General features: G+C 39.6%; 1 protein-coding gene across 3 annotated transcripts in view; it reads right to left on the bottom strand.

The window, feature by feature from the left end:
• The window catches only part of Lclat1 (lysocardiolipin acyltransferase 1), a 120,119-nt gene that overhangs the window by 70,266 nt on the left and 27,283 nt on the right, over positions 1 to 22,570 (bottom strand). For all 3 annotated transcript variants that reach the window (XM_052186304.1, XM_052186306.1, XM_052186307.1), the window contains one exon: positions 2,244 to 2,412. In XM_052186304.1, coding sequence (XP_052042264.1) covers positions 2,244 to 2,408 — 165 coding nt within the window. In that variant the 5' untranslated portion in view covers positions 2,409 to 2,412. The remainder of the gene's footprint in view (positions 1 to 2,243; positions 2,413 to 22,570) is intronic.

A 22,570-nucleotide genomic window follows, 5' to 3' on the forward strand; every position in this document is an offset into this window, starting at 1 on the left:
CTACTTTTTATTAGACTGACCCAGGTTTACAGTTAAAAAGAGAAGAACAAAAGCCAGGCAGTGGTGGCCCACACCTTTAATCCCAGCAGTGGGGAGACAGAGGTAAAGGCAGAGAGGACCTCTGAGTTCGAGGACAGCCTGGTCTACAGAGCTAGATCCAGGACAGTCAGGGCTACAGAAACAAACTCTGGGAGTGGGAGAAAGATTTAAAAGAAAATGCAGTCTGCTGAGGAGGAAAGAGATCAAAAAAGTTAAACCTTCCAGCTACAGAACCACCTGGCTGTGCACTGTGACAACAGGAAATGTGCCCGAAGAGAAAGACTTTACCCATTTAGGGCTTGTGAAAAGGAAATTTTACTTAAAAAAGAGAGCCTGATCAGGAATTGTAGCTGAGGGTGCTCCCCTTGCCTTGAAAGCAACTGTCTGGGAAAGTGTTCTCTGGTAGAAGCACATTGAAGCTGATAGCAGGGCTCCCGAGGAGCTGGTAGAAGAGTGACAGCACTGTCCATATGTGACTGGCTTTGCTGGCATGACAGATGCAATGAAAAGGCCCTAGAGTCACTTCGGAGAGCAGCTGAGAGCAGGCAATGTGTGCAGTGCGGACACCCTGCAAAGGGTTGCTGGGTAGACAGTGTGAAGACGACCCTAAGTATCTATGGAGATCCAGGATGCTGAAGATGTCAGAACCTTTTGTCAACGTATTTCATCATAAAATAAGAAAAGACCACTTTAACTGCTGGCGTCAATAAAAGAGAAGGAAGTGTGGCAAAGGTGAGAAGCTGGGAGGGCCAGGCTGCAGTACTGCATTTATAAAACAGGCACATCTGTATAGAAATTTTAAAGAACAAGTAACTTCAAGAAGGGAAGGATAACTTTTAGAAGTGAGGGATGTAAGTTTAAAATCTCTCACTACAGGATCCATTTTTAAACAAGAAAATACACTGTAAATGATTTAAAAGTAAATTGTCAGGAAACCCTCCCATGCTCACCCCAAGACAGGATTTCTGTGGAGTCCCGAATCTCACTCTGCAGGCCAGATCAGCAGCAGACTCAAAGATCTTCTCAGCACTGCATCTGAGTACTGAGATGAAAGGTGTGAGCCACCACCGCACTCATGGCTGTAATTAGGAAACTTTTAAGAACTGTCTATCCTGTTCATGTAGAAAACCTACCCCAAGCACCATTTCAGGAACTACTGAGTCAACCAGAACCTGAAGGGTTTGCAGCAGCCGCACGACACTTTCACCCTGTGGCCAGGTGCTCTGCCTGCTACCTCTCAGAAGTCGATGGAACAGGACAGAAAGAGTCCTTTACTAATTAGGGACGACTGTTTCCCTTCTTTTCTTTTTTAATGGCTAAACACATGGCCTCCCTACCAAAACAGTCTGATAAATCCAGCCTGAGCAGAAAGAAGAATTCACTGTTGCTAAGGAAAGGACTGGAACAATCCAAGTGACTAACTACCCAAGGGAAAGACAAGCACACACTGGCCACTGATTGGCAGCAGCCTCTCAATACCAGAGGAGGGAGGAGCTGAGACTAGAAACCAACAGTCTTCAGCTCAAGATCAGGAGATGCTCTCAGAGCATCATGATGACCTTCTAGAGTGCCACCTGCCCCATGACGACTGAACACTGAGTGCTCTCTGACCTTACCCATCCTGTTCACATCATCTGCACAAAGAAATCACATGTCTTTTGTAAGTTCCTAATTTTTGTAATTTCTGGAAAGAACTGAATCACATTTCTGTGAGAAGCTTCGAAAGATGTTTACTGTTAGAAGACCATGGGATGAGTTACATTTTTACTTAAAATTTTTTTCATACAATCTGTTGATATTCTTTCCCTGACCCAATAGAATTTTAATAGGTATCACTGCTTTGTAAAACACAACATGGATATCCAGAATAAATTTTAATAATGTAAAAATTCTTCAATCTTTAAAATTTACATATTTTAGACATAAAATTATACCTTTCATTATATGAAACAGAAAAGAAAATGTATGAAGAACATAGAAAGAAGCCCTTAGTTTCTGTGAGGATCTTTATGAGGGTTTGCTTTAAGGACATGAACATTTGTATTTTTATTTTCTATTTCCCTTCTTTGTTATATCTGGAATGCTCACTGTAGAACCCAGAATACTTACATTTCTCCTCACAACTACACCTCCGATGCTAACAAAGCCCAAGAGCTAGGTCAGCCCAGCACAGGAGACAGACCCTTCTCTGGTGAAGAACTTACCACAGGAAGCGTGAGCCATATAGCCACAAGGCGGCTGCTAATCCAGCGATACCACGACAGGTTTATAAGCATCAAAGGTAAAATAGGACCAAGCATAAAAATACTTCCAAGAAAGCTTCCCGCAAAAAGGAAGAATATAAAGTAAACCCCCTTCCATGACGCCATGATTCTGAAAGATAAAACAAAAACAAAGAATGTATTTTATTATGATGCATTTGCTGCTCCAGTTTCATAACAATTATATATACAATAATCATTAAAAACAAGGGTTACTAGGTAACTGATGAGGCCAACAGATTCCCTGGCTATAAGCCTAACGAGTTGCCAGTATACTAGAAATTGATACTCTCAAAAAAAAAAAAATACATCAATTTCTATTCTCCAGGAAACTCTGGTGTCTGGTATAATAAGCTAGCATCGAAGAGTTTTTCTTTTTCTTCCCTAGGTTACTATTCCAGGCATTGTTTTCTACCTAGAAGCAGAAATAATGGTGAGGATTTCCTATGGGTGGGCACACATACGGAAAAAGCAATAGCAGTCTTACAGAATACAGTAAAATTCAAGGAACAAAATCTGGAAGTGTTCGTATTTTATAACAGACCCTAAAATCATACTTCTGGGCACCTGGCCTTAGACTGGCTCTTTATGAGCTAGCTAGATAAGTCAGCTGGGCCTTCACTAACTTTATCCAGACATCTACGGAAGTATTACTTTAGGGTGCTGAAACCAAACTCCAGCATGGATATTTTAAAACAAATACTTGGAAACTCAGTTGAAAATGAAAACTCTTATAAGCTAAAGTCAAGTTTAACTTGGCACAGGTAAGTTTTTAAATTTCTACCAATATCTGGTGGTATATATACAACATCCTACAAAGTAGAAAAAGCAGGATAAGGAAAGGCCGAGAGAAAGGAGGAGCCAAGCTCGCACTGGGTGAGGGGCAGGCTTGCACTGGGTGAGCCAGGCGCTCCACACACTCTGCCCTTTCTGAGCTGCTCACATTAACAATGTCAACAGCAGCTTCTCCCCAGTCTTCAACTTAAAGCTTCTTTTGTTTTCTTTGGTTTTCTTTTGGTTTTTGGTTTTCAGAGGCAGGTTTCCTGTCCTGGAACTCACTTTGTAGACCAGTGTACCGGCTAGTTTTGTATGTCAACTTGACACAGGCTGGAGTTATCACAGAGAAAGGAGCTTCAGTTGGGGAAGTGCCTCCATGAGATCCAACTGTGGGGCATTTTCTCAATTAGTGATCAAGTGGTGAGGGCCCCTTGTGGGTGGTACCACCTTTGGGCTGGTGCTCTTGGGTTCTATAAGAGAGCAGGCTGAGCAAGCCAGGGAAAGCAAGTCAGTAAGGAACATCCCTCCATGGCCTCTGCCATCAGCTCCTGCTTCCTGACCTGCTTGAGTTCCAGTCCTGACTTCCTTTAGTGATGAACTGCAGCGTGGAAGTGTAAGCTCAATAAACCCTTTCCTCCCCAACTTGCTTCTTGGTCATGATGTTTGTGCAGGAATAGAAACCCTGACTAAGACAACCAGGCTGGCCTCAAACTCAGAAATCTGCCTGTCTCTGCCTCCCAAGTGCTGGGATTAAAGGCGTGCGCCACTACCGCCTGGCAATTTAAAGCTTCCTAACAGAAAAAACAAACAAACAAACAAACCCCATAGGCTTTAAATTCAGTACTTCATTGTCATCCACTAGGGCAATATCCTCATCTTTAAAATTTCCTGCATGCTTCTTCATACCTATGTCAGGTGTGGTATGATTATAGGAAAAAAATATTGCTAAATGGCCTAGCTACCATCAAAAGAAACCTTCCCATTGTATAGTAATGTGTCTAAGCCCCATGGAAGCTAAAACAACTTTCCTAATGAAAGTCAAAGCATCCAGTCCTGTCTCATGCAGTCTACTGTATAATGCCACTCCGCTCCTGCTATGCAGCTGAGAATCAGAGACCAACATTAACCATTAACCATGTATTTAAAGAAAGACAAACATATAAAAGGATCTATCACCGGACTAAAACGGAATTCTACAGATCAAACCTAGTCTCAAGTTACTTCAGCATTTATTCATTTTTATGAAACAATAAACATGCAAAGAAATCCCTCCTATGTGCCAGCCATGGGCTAGTCAACAAAGGTCTCACAAATCTAGGCATGGAACTCATGGTCTCCTGCCGGTAAAGCCCAAGTTCCACCCTCCTCTGTCTACTGATCTCCTCATTTCCCTTATAGGTGCTCTCTGCCTGCATTTCATAGCCTTTTTCTGTATCTTCATTCAAGTCCTAAAATGGGGGTCACCTAGGTTACATACCTACTTAGAATAGGTAAATACTGAAGAAAGTCAATGGCTGACACAGATGTGCAACAATCTAAACTAACATGCATCTCTGCTGGAAACACAAAATTGTACAGAACTCTGGAAAACAGCTTGGCAGTCATACAAAATCCTACACTGACACTCAGCACCTACACTAGAAAATCCACCAACTGACTAGTACAAATAGTTATCGTTACACAAAAGTTCTCCATAATCCTTTATAGCACCATTTCTCCTACTAGCACAAAACTAGAACAAACCTATCGGTTGAGGGTGCATAGATTCTGAATGACTATCACCAATGAAGACATATGCCTAACACAGGCGTCCTGACTTATTCTCAGGACGCCAGGTAAAAAGGGCATTTCTTTTAGGAAACATTCCTACAAGGCACTCCGTGGCTGGCAAGTGTAGATGCCCTGTGTTAAAGGACAGCACAGGGAAGCCTGGCAGACGAGCAGCCTGCTGTCTCTGGGCTGCTCACTGGGCTGCAGTGTATGGTGCTCACTGCAGGGAGTCACATGTGCTAGCTTCCTTTCCTTCCTTCTCTAGAGCTCAGAGTTGAGCCCAGGCTCATGTGCACCAGATGTATGCTGTCACTGAGCAATGTGCCCAGACACGTTACACTCTGGCCCAGTCATAGCTGTGCCTGCCTATAATCCAGCACTTGGGAGGCAAGAACCCTGACTTTAAAGCTAGAGGGTAAGTTTGTGGCCAGCCTAAGCTATGTAGTGATATTCTGCTTCGCAAATAAAACATTTTAAAATGACTTACTGAAATAAAAGCTATGTTCTTAGGAAATTCTGGTCTTCAAATTATTTCAATAATAATCCAAAATATTTTTCTAAGCTTTTATAATACGCCAGGTGCCGTTTCATGCATTTGATCTGAATATATGTTAACAGTCACAACAATTTCATGGGTATTTTTATTACCCCTATTTATACATCAGGATTCTGTGGCAAAAAAATGTTAAGTAATTTGATCAAGGTTAAACAGCTAGTAAATAGCAAAACTGAGAACTGGCTCTAGGGATCTTGGTGTTGAAGTCTATAATCAGTGAGCTACATTTATACAACTTTTTCAAGACTATATTACTTTTTAATTAGACACACACTTTAAAAGAATTACACTAGCCGGGCGGTGGTGGCGCACACCTTTAATCCCAGCACTTGGGAGGCAGAGGCAGACGGGATTTCTGAGTTCCAAGGGCCAGCCTGATCTACAGAGTGAGTTCCAGGACAGCCAGGGATACATAGAGAAACCCTGTCTCGAAAAAACAACAACAACAACAAAAACGGGGAAAAAAAGGAATTACACTAAAAAGACATAATTGTAAACCAAGTTTGAAAACTTTTATTTTAAAAGTGTTCTGAATATTAGAAGTTCACAAGAACTTGATGAGGAAGGCCTGCTAATCATTCTTAAGTACCTAACACTGCCCACTAAAAACCGGAAGGGGTGAGAGGAATGAGATTCCCAACTTCAAGTACAGAAGACTATGATATTATGCCTACTCCAAGTGAGTGGTTCTCATCCAACTACTCTCTCTCTCTTTGGAGAATACAGCTTCACTCACCTAACGGCGCCCTGCCTAATGACATGCGCCTGATTGATGCTGACCATGGCAGTGACTGATGTGCTTAGAGTATGGTATGGCTTGGTGTGACTGCTATGCCAAACAAAGGGCAAAGCACAGTACATGAACCAAGAAACGACCCACTCAGGCTTCCCATGCAGTTGCTTATATTAGTCTTGGAGTACGCCAATGTGAGACGTCCCTGATAAGGACTAGTGGAATCCACTGAGGATGCCTACATGTCCTTAGAAAGGAACCAACTACATTTCACCTCATAGACTTTCTTGTTGTGTTTTGATAATAGGCACTGTTCTCACAGTGTGGCTGGAGAGGTAAATTCAAACATGACCAATTAATTCACTGTAAATCAGGTTATAATAGTGGTATATCCTGAAGCATCCAATCCTTAAGGTATTCAAGAAGGCATCTTCCTGGACAAAGTGGTGGATAGAACAGAAAGAAACAGGCAAAAAAAAAAAAAAAACAGGTTTGTAGACATTTAAAACAGAAGTCAGAGATTTAGAAATTACTGAAATACAAAGGTGCAAGGTACACAATGATGGCATGCACAAACCCCATAAGAGGATAGGCCCTAGGACAGAGCTGTGTACAAGTCAGGGTGGGAGAAAAGAACACCTTCATCTTGGCACAAATAGTGGGGAAGACTAAGGAATATGACTCATTGTAAGACAAAGATAAATGTGACACAAGCATGGATGTCTGCTTTGCTAAGAGCCTTCTCTGGACTTTAAATAGATAACTCCTAAAGAAAACCCAGGATTGAGAGATACCACTATCAAAGATGTCTTCAAGGCACAACATACACACATCACACAATTTAGCAATAGTCCCAATGCCATAGTCCTTTACCTGGACACCTCACCTGTAAGGAAAGGAGGCCGAGGGTACATCTACTCTAAGGCTGTGACTAGTTTGAATACAATCATCTTTTTATTTGCAAAACACTTTATACATCACTCTTGATATCTGTCTACTTAAAATCTGAAGATTTAGCCTTGCTTCCTGCTGTAGGTGTGTAATCCCAGCTACTCCTCACCAAACCAGAAAAAAATCCAAGTTCAAGGCCTCCCTAGGCTCTGGTGAATACACAAAGGACCCTACTTAGTGGTAGAACACTTACAGGGTACTAGGTCTAGTCTACAGTAGTGCAAAGCTCACTGACTTCACTTTTTATATACATCCCAAACATCTATTCCATGGAAGAAAAGATGAATTTTAAATAGTACAAGGCTGTAAAAGCAAATCATGATATAAAACATCACAAGGAAACCCATTACTCTGTATACTAGCCTTTAAAAATTAAAAATAAGTCATCTTAGTAACAATAACTCCAGTCTACTGGCCAGCCTCCTCTCAAAGGTCCTTTAATCTGCATCACATCCTTTTTTTTTTTTTTTTTTTTTTTGGTATGTATTATGCTGAAGTGGATTCGTAAATTTGAGGATTTAAAGAAAAGGAGTTTGCTATATCCTTTGACAGTTCCATGTGTGCTAAAACAAACACATTACATTTCCATCCAATCCAAACAAAAGCCTGCAATGTGTGTAATTATATGAAGATTATTTACAGGTGAAGTAATGGAGGAGTAGATTCCCTTCACTACAGATTTCCACCGTAATTCACAAAGAAGCAAGTCCACTCTGGGAAATGCTAGCAAGTTCATAATCTGGAACAGTGAACAAATTCAAGGCCATAGTAAATGACGACAGACAAGTCTGCAATACATGAATAATGGTGCTTCAGTAATCTGAAACTCATTTGTTCACTGGGACGAGTTGTCAATAAAGTACCACAAAACCAAACATCTCCATTACAGCAAAGTCACCCTTCTTATATTCCCCCTACTAATGAAGAAGGCTTGGAAACATCCATCTATTTTCAAAAGATTGGAAAACAGCAAGAGTGTGTGTGTGTGTACATGTGCGAGCACATAAGAATATGTGCATATATGTATTATAGAGAAGATTAGTAATATAAATCTAAACTGAGTTTGGCTTCTGCAAAATTCCCAATGAAAAACCTTTTGTAAAATATGGTCACTAATGATCAGTGAAATTGAGAAAATTTTTTCTTGTATTCCATTAGAATAAAACTTACACAAAGGCTCCTACAATAGAGATATTTGTTTATTCTTGTTCTATTTAAAATAGCAAGAAAATGGAAACTAGCTAAATGCCCATCAACCAATGACTGGGTAGTGAAAACTTGGCACACATACACAATAGAATATTATTTAGCCATAAAGAAAAATGAAATTGGGAAATTACAGGAAATGAACTTGGAATGCATAGAATTGAGAGGTGAGACACTCAAAAAAAAGTGCATGTTCTCCCTCATATGCAGATAATGCTCAGAATGAATACATGCAATCCAGTGCAGGGGGCAAGTGGGCAACATTCAGATAGCAGACCATGAGGGGGCAACATTAGGTGGCAAGGATGTAATGAAGGTGTAGTGGTTATTCCTGGTTGTCAACTTGACTGTATCTGGGATGAACTACAATCCAGAATTGGAAGGCTCACCTATGATCCTAATCTGGAGGCTCAGAGATACAAGTTTCTGACCTGGATCTTGGCATGGAGATCTTGAAGCATAATGGCTATGAATTCCAGATTAAGACAAGGAGATCTCTGAGTTCAAGGTCATCTGGCTTCTGGGATTAAAGGCGCAGTGGCACATGCCTTTAATCTGGGCCATACCCTCTGCTGGAGACCTACATAAGGACCTCTTGCCTCATGGGACTGAGCAACTGCTAGATCCTTGACCTTCCATCCACAGCTGCTCCTGACCATTGCTGGGAGTTGGACTACAGACTGTAAGTCATCAACAAATTCCCTTACTATATAGAGACTACCCATACATTCTATGACTCTAGAGAACCCTAATAAAAAGGCAAAATGATAAGTCATGAAAGATAGCAAAATTAATTTTCCTAGTTTCAATGTTATCACTTGTTTTTCTTTTTTGTGGTAGATATGTATGTAAAAATTAATTGCTGGTGAAGGTATAAAATCTAAATGAGGGTCCACAGTTTCAGAATGGCCGATCTAACTATATAGATGTTCACTCAGATGGACAGAGTTGGTGACTGGGCAGGTATTTGGAGGGACTACCTTAATGCGGCTGTGTGATGTTTCTGTTTATAAGTTCCCATTGGATAGCCACACTTTATGAGTCCTCCCAGATGCCCTGACTGGTGAGTCTCTTTACTGGAACTCACTCACATATGAACGCTTGCCCACTACCTTCCCAAGAGGAGTATCTGGCCAACTCCAGAAATGGAAGTCTATGATGACTCCCAACTGCCACGGCACCTTTGAGAGTCTGGAAGTCTTCAATGATGGCAGTATGCTTACCTCTCAAATAAAACAAACCAACAAACACCTACGTAGGTAGGTAAGTAGACAAACAGACAGATGTGTATGTAGGTAGGCAGTGATTTTTAAAGAAAAATAAAAATGACTCAGTTATATTATTATAGTTATGTTGTGCATATAAGAGGCTACTAAGGTACTGGTAATGTGGTAATGTTCTATTTCTTCTTCTTTCTTCTTCTTCTTCTTCTTCTTCTTCTTCTTCTTCTTCTTCTTCTTCTTCTTCTTCTTCTTCTTCCTTTTTCTTCCTTCTTCTTCTTCTTCTTCTTCTTCTTCTTCTTCTTCTTCTTCTTCTTCTTCTTCTTCTTCTTCTTCTTCTTTCTTTCTTTCTTTCTTTCTTTTTTCTTTTTTTGGTTTTTTCAAGATAGGGTTTCTCTGTGTAGTCCTGGAACTCACTCTGTAGACCAGGCTGGCCTCGAACTCAGAAATCCACCCGCCTCTGCCTCCCAAGTGCTGGGATTAAAGGCATATGCCACCACTGCCTGGCCTCGAACTGGTGATCCTCCTGCCTCTGCCTCCTTCAGGAAATTCTACCAGCATGCGCCACCACTACTGGCGTGTTCTATTTCTTAAGGATTATGATTACATGTATGTTCACCAAGTGTTTAGACTATCAATATCCATTCTTCACATACTTCATAGACTTGTTACATTAGCAATAACATGGATATTTTATAGGTCTCTCCCACTCTTAAATAAACACAGAAAAGAGCTTTAACTCCTTAATTAATTTACTTTTGCATGCATTTTAGAACCTAAAGTATTTTGACTACAATAATTTCAAGAACATGCAAATTAATCCATGGTTAGGAACATGTTACAATCCCTAATTATTTTATAGAAAATATAATCCTTAAGAGTTAGCTGAGACAAATGTATCAGAAGTACATCTTGACTTATATAATAAAATCAATTATGTAAGAGGGAAATATGGGCACAGATGTCAATGGTTACGTATGCATGCATATAGAAGTTTTTACTGGGAAAACATCAAGTCAACAATCATAGCCTGCTTACTGAGAATACCAATGTGCTCCTGTGTAAACTTGAAGATCTGCAGTCCAAGCACTGCTATATTCCTGTTATCTAACAGTGAAATTCTTCAGAGTTGACTAAGTTCTCTTAACCCCATGTTGCATACGAATTTGCACAGCCCCATTATTGTGGACACATCTACATTTTCCTTGTAACTAATGCTCAAAAATTTGCATGTAAGCTTCTCTATGCACAAAACAAGTACCCACCTTAATTTTCTTTCAGAACCTAGTAACATAAATACATCTGTCTTACCCAATAAAATGGAATGTCTCTTTATGCCCCAAGGAAAGCTATATTTATTTTCCAGTGTCAAAGGACAGGAAGATCAGAGCTAAATGAAACAATTCCTTCCAGAAATGAAGAGCACGGTTATTACCTCTTTCTCCTCTGATGTCTTTTTTTTTTTTTTATTCTCAATGGCATTGTCACACATGTTTTTTATTATAACTAACCTGAAATTATTTCAGGATATAGACTACTAATATAAAATAAATTACAATCTAATGTCACCATTAGCGATGTTATTCATCTTCCTAGTCATACAAATGAGTCTTTATTAAAGCATGGAATCAGGAAACTATTTAAAAATTGCATTCAAAGTATTCTTAAGATAAAAATATAGTCTTTTAATAAGCAAATCATCAGGACAAAGGCTTCTTTTAACAAAAATAAGTCAAAAAGGTAAAATTTTTCTGTATCAATTGAGTACTCATGAGTACACAGAGGAAACTGAAAAGACAACATAGAATTTTCTCTAGATCCTTTACTTGTATGGAAAAAAAGACAGAGACATTGTAACAAGGAACAAACAAACCATGTTGCTTCTTTCTTCCTAAAGCAGCATGAGAAAATATGGTTTTCTCAAGTACAGAAAAATACTGATAAACAAGAACAGTAGTTTGAACGGTCTTACAATAACGCAGGTCACATTTACCAACTCTGATAAAACCAACAAGACTATGAAGAAGCAGAACGAGGCCGAGCTTAAGCTGTATCTAACCGAACAAAGCAACAACTTTCAACACCCAACAAACTAGTCAGGAAGCCTGCTAAGGGCTTCCAGGGAAGCACACTCTGGCAGATCCCAGGACTGGGATGTTAGCAGGGCATGTCAAAATGAGTGTTTAACTCATGATCTACCCAATGGCCTCGGGACAGAGAAGAAATTATATGCTTACAGGAGACTTACCTACATAAATATTATGTGTAAATGTTTGATACACATAAATACTCAGTTCTTAAATCCTGATGCAATCTATTACTTAAAACGTATTCACAAATCAGTATGCAAAGAGAATAAAGTATATGTCACATTAAGATCTTTTCTACTCGGAATTTCAAAATAGTTAAGAAGTCCTGGAGAGAGCACCAGAAATGCTGTCTCGATTTGGTGCTGGTTCCGCTTTCAAATTGAGTAACTTCACTAAGTTCCACAGAACTGCACCCTTGTAATACATGTGCTTTATCTGTGCACCTGTGCAATATTTATAGAAACTACAATTTAAGTTAGAGACTTTATAAACAGCCAATCAGATGCATGGTGTTCATGAGAAGAAAATTCAGATGGTCAGTGTCTGCTTTGCCAGCTATATTCTGAAACTGCCAGTGCCCTTCCCTTCTCAGCTGAAGAGATATAAAGTGGAACAAGCCCTTCAAGGATGCAGTTATGACGCCCATCATTTTAAACATGTTTGCTGCTAGAACTCGCCTATAGGAAGTTCTTCCTCTCCCCATACTCCCTCTCTGCTTCCATAATCCTCCATCCCTACTTCTTTCTCTTATCTCACTCTGTCTTGTTTCATGACATATTTTGCAAGTATGGTTTTACTAGATCCTATGCATGTTTTGACAGGCACTGATGCTTCCTCCTGTTTCTTCTCTGCAGTATGTGAATACTGGCAAGCACTACCATCCCTGGCCTGTGTGGTGGGTGTGGGGCGGAGCCCTGGCTATTTGCATCCGGGCAGCACTCTCTGCAGAGAAGTTACATCTCTTTGCCCATTTTGACTAGCTAGCTTTGTGTCTCATGAAGAGAGAAACTGAGCATGGGTTTCATCAAGTGAATGGGGGTAGTCAGTTAGACCAGGACAGAGATAGAGGCAGGTTAGATGCTTCTGCTGTCCTTTATGGTTCACACCACCCTGGATGACTCCTTGGGTCCCAAAGAAGCTTTTTTGAAGTCATGGATTTCTGATGGATTCAGTTGCTTCCAAATTATTTCAAATAATATGAATTACTAACATCAAGATTTTAATGAGGGTTGGAGAGATGGCTCAGCAGTTAAGAGCACCGACTGCTCTTCTGAAGGTCGTGAGTTCAAATCCCAGCAACCACATGATGGCTCACAACCATCCATAATGAGATCTGATGCCCTCTTCTGGGGTGTCTGAAGACAGCTACAGCAAGCGAGCGAGCAGGGCAGGAGGGAGAAAAAAAACGTGTCTGAAGACAGCTACAGGGTACTTACATATAATAAATAAATAAATAAATCTTTTAAAAAAAAAGATTTTAATGAAATATCACCAAAATTTTTCTGTGTAAGTGGTAAAAAAAAAAAAAAAACCTACATTTCAACAATTTCCTGTTACTACAGAAAGATCTCTCTAAGACCTAAAAGTTAAAACCACATACACCCACAGAATGGAACATGACCAACATGAAACCATCTCAGAAAGGATGATTAGGGTAGCCACAATGCCTCCTAGCTGGTATTTTCCAGTTACTTATTACAGCCCTCAAAATGTTAAGCACATAGTTCCAGTATGTCCCAGGAACCCCACTCTTCAGTGGACACCAAGTGAAATGAAAGCGCACATCCAGACAAAATTCAATTGCAATTCCTAGGCAGAGTTAGTAACACTCAGAAAGTGGAAATGACATGAACATTCATCACTTACTGACCTGGTAAACAATTTATCACAATATATCACATCTATCAGTGATTTATAGAATCACAAAAGGAATAAAGAACTGCTACATGCTACTGTGGAGACTGGCTCCGAAAACACCCTGCTAAAGTAAAAGATGTCAGTTAAAGACTCATAGGCACTAAAGTTTTGATTTTATGAGATGTCCAGAATAGACAAAGCTTCAGACACAAAGAGTAAGTAAGTGGTTTCCTAAGGCAGGGGTTTCAGGAAACAAAAAGTCACAAAGAGTTCAAAGATTATTTAGGGAACTGAAAAGAAAGATTCTACATTTAACAGTGGTGGTGAGTGTACAATTCCAATCTATAAGCCCACAGTTACCTGTAAACTTTAGAAAACTTTGTTGTAACTGTGTGGTATGTAATGACATCTGAAAACAAGAAAGTCAACACAAGAAAGTGATGGATTACCAACACAGGAATAATTCTAGTAAGTTCTACTGTAAAGATCATGATTCCTGACAGAAGAGAAATCTTGAGACAGAATAAAGAACTTTCACCTCAGAAACTAAGAATAAAGATATCTGTAAGTCTGTTTCATACATAGATTGAGGGGAGCTAAAGCAGAAGAAGACTACAAGGGAAGATGAGAAGCATCAGGGAAAAGGGATAATACAAGCACAATGAGGATGGATATTGTCAGAGTGCATCCTATGCACATGCAGAAACACTTCATCACTTTGCACACCTAGTATTCAGTAACCAAACAGTTAAAATATGCAAAGTAATGCCAGAGACCAAAAAGTAGATAATATAACATCCCTGACAGGAAAAAGGACCAGTGACCCAAACACTACTTTAGCAGCTCTAACCCAGAGTTGCCCTTCCCTGTAGCCAACTCACCTACGCCTGGGCCTCTCCTCTCCAGGGTAGGGAGGATCACCTGAAAAGCTCTTAAACTTGAGGTCCAGACTCACTGGAACTGTGAGAATCTATTACATAGACTGCCTGGCAGTTTACTTGTTTGATTTTGACTTATAGTCACCAGCACAAAACTTTGGCAATAGAAAATGCCTTAGAATAGGGCAGACCCTCCTCCTCAATCTGTTTTTTTAACTACTTGGTTCTATTTAAACCAAGTGCTTTAAAAATAGGTATTTTAGGAAATCATTAGAAGTCAAAAGGCTATCATAAAAACTATTTTATATTTTGCTTCGCAATTATCCCAACCCTCAAAGATAGGGTAAAGCACTCCCATTTGTAGCTGCACATGACCTCAAAGAACACTTAAATGCCTAGACAGCACAGCCAGCAAACGCGGTCAAAACTGGAACTCACACCATTTTACTCAAAAGCTGTGTTCTTTCCAGCACAGAGCTTCCTATTTGTGTAACAGAATTCCAGACTGTGAGAAGAGGAATCCATAATGCAAGAGAAAAGTACAGTCTCTATCTCATCAGTTAAAGGGAACCCAGAGGGCAGGGACTGGAAAGACAGTTCAGCGATTAAGTGCATAATACGCTTAAAGAGTCAAGTACAGGTCCTGGTAGCCAGGTGGAACATTACTTTTAACTCTGGTTTCAGATGATCTGTATCCTCTTCTGGTCTTCAAGGGCATTGCACTTACATGTGCATCACACACACACACACACACACACACACACACATACACACACAGAGAAAATTAAAAACCTTAAACATGCCTTAAAATTAAAAGAAATGAGGCTGTAAAGATGTTGACAACCCATTAAAAACGAAAAAGAAACAGAAAAACTGTAAGACCAGTAAAGCAAAGCCCGGTTTAAATGAAGGTTTATCAGATGAATTGTTTACTAAAGATACAGGGACAGATGTGAGACAGCACCTGTAACCCCAGCACTTAGGAGACAGAGATAAGAAAAACTGATATATAGTACAGGATCAGCCTTGGCTATGAAGACAGACTCTGTATCAAACAAAACAAAACTCAAAACAAAATACACAAAATAAAATGAACAAAAACAAATGGAACCAATGCACTTAAGTGAAACTATTAAGTCTAAAATGAAAACCCCAAAAAAAGTTACTAAGTCTGAAACTGTCACAAATATATGCATTATACTTTATTTTACAACAAAAAGTATTTGCAAAAAAAGTAAAACATCCATATAGTTAGCAGAAATGACTAATGCAAAGTCTAGCATTTAAATAAACATCTAAGTTTTTAATTTAATTACCTGAAATCCTGACAAAGGCAGACTTCAACATATATACTACTGTATTATATACTACTGTAAAGTTAAACTACTGTAAACCCCACAGCGCAATAAGCAACACTATAGAAACTATTTCTAAAAAGTCCCTCACAAACATGCCCTCGGGCTAACCCAAAGCAGACCATCCCTCACTAAGACTCTCTGAGAGTGTTCCGCATGGCATCCAGTTGACAATTAAAACTATCCAGCATGATACAGGACAGTTACAGGAGAGACCTCAGGAGGGTGGGCAGCCTTCTCTTCCACAGAGCCACTCAGGGCTCTAGGCTACATGCACTGCAGCTCTGCATGTCCTGGTTCATGTTCATCCAGCACAAAGCATAAGGCTGTGAAGGAACAGGGCCTATCACTTCTAATCACATCCAACTATCTAGAACTCAGTCACAAGGGAAATAAGCTTCATTCTCAGGAAGAGGGAAAGAACAACCTCTAGTAGACAGCTGGTAGCATCTTTAAAAAGAAAATTCAAAAATGAACTGTAAAGAAAAGTCAAAGGGGGCAGGAAGGGCCTCAGATGGACACAAGCCATGGACTCCACAAGGACAGGGTGGCTCTGGACACCAGCTCCACAACAGTGAAAATGAGGCTGCTTAGGGGCAGCTCTGGACACCGGCTCCACAACTGTGAGAATGAGGCTACTTAGGGGTATGGTTTTCTAGAATGTGCCAAAGTTCTACCAGTCTACAGCAAAGTGAAAAAAAAAAATACAAGTTCATAACTTGGTAAAAATGCTAGCATATTATTCAATTCTCTATTACTTTAATGTGCGATGTTAAGACACAGTGAAACAAAATTTGTATGCCTTAATTTTATACTAAAACTATGTTGAAATATATCATTTAAGGCTATGACTAAAACAATGCCCTTTCCAGACTACAAAACAATTCAGTCTTTATCCCATGAGCAAGAGGAACTTAACTTCATCTTCAGTCTATCTACATACACATCAGTGTGCCAGTGTATGCTATTAGACTATTCCTACCCAGTCAGATAGGAAACACAAGCATGAGTTACCTGAGGTGGGCAGGGCACCTTACCAGCCAGTAGAAACTATCTATACTCAAAATTTAAGTCCACAAGATGTCAGTCAGACCGTCTGCCTTCCGGGTACAATGTTTATGCCTACAGTCAGCTGCAGTCAAGAGTCTTCTTTTGTGTAGCGGTCAGTGGTAATATTAAAGACTCACAATAACTAGTCAAAGTACAGAGGCAGAAACACCTGTACACATGGGGCACCTGTAATACCCTTTTCAAGGCTCAGGGAAAACTGTCAAAGAAGAAGGATGAATTCAAGAGCCAAAGAAAGGGGAGAGCAGTCTAGAACACTGGCCTCTGGGCGTGGCAAGGCTTTTGTACTCAAAACCTCACAGCACCTGTGGTTACCCATATAAGAGCTGCTCCACTGGTCCTGGCAACACCCTCCGGTAGAATGGGGAGGGACTAGTGTGGCTCTCTACCCCCACAAGACTCAGGCAGGTGATATGGGAGGAAGAGACATTTTCTTCACTGGGGTAGCCACTGGTAAGGTGCCCACATTGCTGTAAACAAACTCCCACCCACAATCCTCTAGGTTTCCACAATGAGACCCACTGAGTCACATGAAAGAAGGCTAGTTGAAAGGAGATTGATGGGGGGGGGGGGGGACAGGAAAGAACAAAGAGGTGAACATTATCTAAACACATTACATATGTTCATAAAATGCCATAATTAAATTCATTATCATGAACAATCAATATGTTAATAAAACATTAAAATAAAAATTAGAAAGCATGGGCTCAACAACTGAAACATTTTTTATTGTATAACCATATAATGTGCAAGAAAAATACATTAAACCGCAAAGAGGAGTTGAAGAGCAGAGTAAGTAACTGTGCAGGCTCATATCTGCAATCTCAACTCTGGAAGGCTCAGGCAGAGGAACAGTGTGAGTTCAAGCCAACCTGAACTACAAACAAGATGAATGCCTGTCATAAACGGGGAGAAAAAGGGAAAGAAAGGAGAAAAATGAGGAAAAAACAGTTAATTAGCAAGCTAAACTACACTGTTACAACAGCATGAACATAAAACTCCTTTTTAATAAAAATACTACGCTAAAAAAGTGGCATAATATATATACTGTGTTTCTAATCATCTATTACAGATTAGAAGGTACTATTTAGTTACCATTACAAACGGCGATAAAAGTGGAGACTGTTGGCTCCCAGAATTTGGACAGGAAGACAGGAAGATTGACTGCCTCAAGTCTAAAGCCAGACTTGCCTACAGTGATGAGACCCTCAGGGGGTGAGGGAAGAAGGGAGAAAAGTCGTAAAGAAGTGAAATGATCTTTTTGCTAAGAAAATGAAAGTGTTATTCAACAATAAATGTAAGAAATTTAGAGTATTCATTGAACACTAAAGAATATGAACATTTATGAGCATTAACGACTAATGGAAATATGAGCTGATTAAAAATAAAAGGCTAATTGGTACCCTCTCATAAAATCATGGCTCTTTAAAAAGTCACTTCTTCCATCTTTCCCCCACATCCTACTAATGTCGAGCCCTGGGAAGAGGCACCGCACAGCACACCTTAAAAGTACAAAACAACCCACAGCCTGGAAATCAACAGTACTGATTCCACTTACTGCAAGCTTAGTGAATGGCTTCAACAAGCTGCTAACATTCCTGTAACTGTTAGTCATGCATCTCTCCAGCCAGTTTAAAATCAGTAGGCTATGAAGCCAGCTGTGCATGGAAAACATCTGCTGGTGATTTCTGTGGCTATTGGCTTCTGAAGGTAGTACAAATCTCTTATCATATCTTATCTTGCCATTGCAAACAGTTCCAGTCCTTGCAGGCGAAAGATCTTACTATGTTGAATGGACCACCACTATCGGTCTGTTAATGTTTAGATAATTAATCAGGTTCTGAAAAGACTTTGCTTAAGTCACAGTTGTACACATATCATTATAGTAAAATATCTAAAAAGTTATTTCCACAAACAGAATTTCAGATCACTTAATTTACCCTGTACATTTGAGACACTCAAATTGTATTTGATAAACAGTTCAAGTTTTAAAGTGAAATTACTTTTTAAAATGTCTGGCAAATAAATTACTGCTCTTTCTAACAGAAGCATACACAGCTACAGTGTACACACCTGGTATGCTCTCACACATGTGCATGGGATATACTCTGATCATACCAATTTTAGTCCTATTAAAATTTTGCAGCTTAGATTTACAAGATATATATCTAAGCTTTAGTTCTAGACTAGGAACTAGACATACCTTAGAGATTTTATTCTCAACAACAGCCAAATTCTTCCCATGCTATTATCTTAACATTACAGTGAATCAGTTAGTCCCAAAGCCAACTATTATACAATAGTGAGAAGATGCTAAAAATGTGAAGTGAGTATCTCCAAAGTAGGACCACAGAACACACTGAGTAAACAGACTTGAACCTTCCCCCCTAGGACCACAAAATACAGTGAGTAGACAGACTTGAGCCCCACCTCCTAAGATTACAAAACACAGAGTAGACAGACTTGAACCCCAACCCCAGAGGGTACAAATTGGAACTCTTTCTAAATGAGGCATGTGCCCTCAAATGAGAAGAGTTTGGAAAGGCTGCTGTCATATGCCAACAATGCTGTATATATTTAAAATATTTCTAGAACCCCTCTTTTGGGAAATCCCTGTAGGATCTTTAGCACAGGCAATTGATTGATAAATGCTAACAAATCTCTCAACTTGGAGAGTAGATTTGATTTTTGAAGCATTTAAAAATTCACATGAGGCATACAATGAGAGAGGTGACAACTCACCAAGCAATGTGATTTATGCTTGGACAAAAAATGAGATGTAAACACAAGGCGATGAGCCTAGGAAAGGTGAAGAACTGCCCTAAAGCATATTTCTCATTTGGGTATCAGATGACTATCCTACAAGTCATCAGCAAACACAAACCTCGCTCTTATCTTACACCCATACACAGAGATCCGAAGGAAAAACATTGCCCTTAATTTACTGTAATATTTAATGGAAATTTGAGTATTTAAGTTTAGCTCTCTTAATCCTAGTTCAATATCCAAAAGTCTTTCTTATATGCTTTTTGCCTATAGAAAGAAGTAGAAAGAAGAAAAAAGCCTCATTGTGTTCCTGGTTTAAAATATAAACAATCTGCTTCACCATATGCTACTACCATGACACTATCTCCAAAGGCCCAAACAAGTGGGCGTGCCTACTCCTGACCCTGAAGCTTCAAAACTGTGAACCAAAATAAGCTTCTATTTACATGGCCCATCTCCATCTTCACTGTAGTGAAGGAAATCTTCCTTTTTGATATACAGAGACACAGAGCATGCTGAGCACAGCATCCATGGTTCTTAGTCCTGACTGGGAACAAAGGAACCAGCTACTCCAAGCTCCCGCTGCCTTGACTTCCCTACCACAGTAGGCTGCATGGATTCTGGAACTGTGAACCAAAATAAAGCCTTCCTTGAGTTGCTTCTGTTAGATATATTACCACAGCACATGGAAAGTCAAACATGCTTCCTTACCTCATTTACTCCTCACAACCCAGTCTGACAGACATATGACATTTTTAAAACAAACTGGTGCTCAGTCAGTTCCTATATCTTAACAAAGTCACAAAGTGTGACAGGTTGTATTTTGGATAGCTATAAGATATTTCCTATGTTCTTTTTCTTAACAAATGTTTCACCAGATAGTTAAGATTGCTAGAAAAACTGTAATGCTAAGAACAGAATCCTCATATACCATGTATCCACATTCCCCTAATTCAGCATCTTAACATTAGACTCATATATGTGACTATTATTATGAACCATTATTAATACATCTGTATTAATCAGAATGAGAACATTCTGACTACATTGTTTTACATTGCCTCAATTTTTATCCAATGTTGTACTTCTGTGCCAGAGACCATCAGGACACCAGAGTCCATTTAGTTATGCTTCCTAAGTTGGCTGTTCTTGGCCATGACAACTTCTCAAACTGTTCTTGTTGCTAATGACTTGCAAAGCCAAAATGCTGAGATTTTAACCTAGATAGGGTACCTTTTAGCTACAGTCCTAAATTAATGGCTGTCTTTACACTGTAGTTTTTAAAAAGCCTCCATGTTGGTCAGTGCAGTGAGCCTGACATGGCAGACATACCGTCCTGTGGACACTGTGCCTAAGACAGTATCCTCGTCCAGGGATGGTCTTACTCTGCAGTATCTTCTGTATGTGAATGAGCTGCAATGGTGTATTAGACCATATGATTCTAACCATGAGTATAAACAGTCCCTGATGACAGGGCTAAGCAAATGACAGTAACTTATCTTTAAATTGCTATATGCCCTTCCTGAAATGTTATGGAGTATTTTTTAATTCAAATCCTACTTACTTTCTTTTATTGAGTGGTAGGAGCGCTTGTTAAGCATTAATAGATTCATTACACGCATTATTTAGGGTTAACTTGTGGCCATTGCTAAGTATAACAGGCTTAGGGAAAAATCTAACCTACAGATTAGAATTCTATTTATAAAGAAAAAATCAAAACCACAAAAATAGTGCTGAGTTTAGTAACTGCCAAATGCAATCCCTATTTAGATGTTGGTATTACTGCAACACTATAATTACCAAAAAAAAAAAAAAGTGAATTTCTAAGTGTTTCAAGATGAAATGATCTTTGAAGAATTTTTAAGGCTTCTAATTATTTTCCTAAAAGGTAAATCATCCTTTAATTTATTAAAATACTAATTCCAGAAGTTAACACAGATTGACTAAATTAAGATTTTTTATTCTTAAATAGAAGATGCCTCTAAACTTCAGAATCTCAACTCCTAACCACAGAAAGACTGCAGGGGTCAGAGGGCAATGCTTACTTCCTCCAGCCCTATATGGATATTATCTGGATAATGCAAACCTTACACACCGGGATGCTAAGACTCTTAACATAAATTGGGGTATCAAGGTATCCATCCAGACTGCCCATAGTCTGCTTCCTTACTCCCGCTTCCTCTCCCGTCGTTGGCCACAGTCAGCCTTCACGTCAAAGCTATCTTGACCTGGCCAGGGAACTTCATAACGCTGCGTCCAATAGGCACTTCCCTCTTCGAGTCATACTATACACGTTTAAACCCTCTTCAAGATGCCAGCCTTGCTCAGCTTCTGTGACACCAACCTCAAGGTCCTACCAGCTAGGAAGGCTCTTCCTCTACCATAAGGCCTCCAAACTCTGAGGTATTCTATTCCTGAGACACTGCTTGTTTTCTCTATCCCTCATTCTGGTCTTTCTCCATGGTAACTTCATGGTGATCTTTCACTAAAGAAACCCAACACAGTCTTCTCCTCTCAGTGCCACACTTGCTTACTGGACACAGACAGCAAGCAATGAGTGTCTAATAGTTCTGTCCTACCCACCATATCTAAAATAAATGCCCTGTCACCCTTCTCTTACATGTCCCACTGCTCACAGTCTTTATCTCAATAAACAGAATAGCACCTACCTAGATGATCACAAGTCAAGTTTATTCTTCCCTTTCCCTTTTTCTCTAAATTCACTAAAGTCAGCATGGCCCTGGTAGTTTTATCTGCAATCCAGTCTATCATTTCATTATCGCCGCCACCATGTCAAAACACTCATCTCTTGCTCATGTCACTGCCATCATCCCTTCTTTCACCCTTAGACAAATGGCCATGCCCAGTCCTTTCATTGGACTGTAGACAACTGCAAGTCTGACTGCACCATTTACCAGTTCTAAGGGTTTCATTGGCTTTCCCTTTAGTTCTTACGATTGTGAGAGTGTCAATCAATTTAAATGCAATGTGTACAAATTCAACAGGACTTTATGTAGTCTTGGGAATTACAATCCAGGAGATT

The sequence above is a fragment of the Apodemus sylvaticus genome, chromosome 6, assembly GCF_947179515.1.
Source record: "Apodemus sylvaticus chromosome 6, mApoSyl1.1, whole genome shotgun sequence".
NCBI lineage: Eukaryota > Metazoa > Chordata > Mammalia > Rodentia > Muridae > Apodemus > Apodemus sylvaticus.